Source organism: Fulmarus glacialis, unplaced genomic scaffold (genome assembly GCF_000690835.1).
Source record: "Fulmarus glacialis isolate BGI_N327 unplaced genomic scaffold, ASM69083v1 scaffold33331, whole genome shotgun sequence".
Classification (NCBI taxonomy): Eukaryota; Metazoa; Chordata; class Aves; order Procellariiformes; family Procellariidae; genus Fulmarus; species Fulmarus glacialis.
In genome coordinates, this window is record NW_009193959.1 from 269 (window position 1) to 1,236 (window position 968).

The 968-nt window shown below is 64.5% G+C and overlaps 1 protein-coding gene across 1 annotated transcript in view; it reads left to right on the plus strand.

Moving 5' to 3' along the window:
- Positions 1 to 126: 126 nt before the first annotated feature.
- LOC104083947 (prominin-2-like) overlaps positions 127 to 968 on the plus strand; it is a gene marked incomplete at both ends in the record, with an annotated part of 4,489 nt that continues 3,647 nt past the window's right edge. The window contains 2 exons of the mRNA XM_009587620.1: positions 127 to 190; positions 465 to 624. Coding sequence (XP_009585915.1) covers positions 127 to 190; positions 465 to 624 — 224 coding nt within the window. The remainder of the gene's footprint in view (positions 191 to 464; positions 625 to 968) is intronic.

Sequence of the window (968 nt, forward strand, 5' to 3'; positions counted from 1 at the left end):
GGACTGGGTGCTGCGGGAAGCCTGGCTGTCCTATGCCACTGGCATCTGGGGATGGAGGGAATGTGCTGCTCAGCCCTGGGCTGTGGGCAGGGACATGAGCTGTACGCTGTGCCCTCCCGGACACAGGTTAACAGCACACTGGATATGACCCCTGCCAAGGTGCAAGAGCAGTCCCAGGACGTGGTGACAAGTAAGCAGGGCTTTGTGCCCCACGTGCCAAATTCTCCCTCTCTCAGGGCTCCCTCCTCCCTTCTCACCCCATCCCTGCCTGGAGACCTCCCCTGCTGCCACCCTGCTGCCTGCAGCCCTGGCTGTCCCCAGGTGCCATCATACTGATGCCATCCTTGGCCATGACTGCCCCCTTCCCATCCTCTCCAGGTCCCCGCTGCCCCAGGCTTGCCTGCCCCAGACAAGCAGGACCTGGGCAGCAGCTCGCAGCGCCAACCTGTCCCTGTCCCCTGCAGAGACCCAGGACCAGCTGGGCCTCATCAGGCAGGAGATCAGGAACTTGAAGGAGCAGTTGCCGCTCCTGGACGTGGAGGAGAGCGTCGGGGCCTTCGTGGGCAACGCCACATCGGTGCTGGGGGAGTATAGGGAGCCGGTCATCGCCTTGGATGGGCTCAGGTAGGCGAGGGGCTGCTGCATCCCCCAGCTCCCTTGTCTGGAGAGACTCAGGCTCTTGATCCTCCAGCTACTGGAGGTGGTGGCTTGCTCGGTGGTGGGGCTGTGGGTGCAGGGTAGCCAGAGCTGTGTCTTGCAGCCACCCGTGCCCCTTCCCTGCTGGGGTGCCTGGGGGCTTTTTCCTCCCCACGAAGGCAGCTGGTGGGATGCTGGGCGCTGGTCGGGGTGCCGGGTCCTGCTGTCTGACTCCTGCCCCTCCTCTTGCCCCAGGTGGAGCGTATGTACCCTCCTGTGCTGCATGGTGCTGCTGGTGGTTCTCTGCAACATTGTCGGGCTGCTGCTGGGGC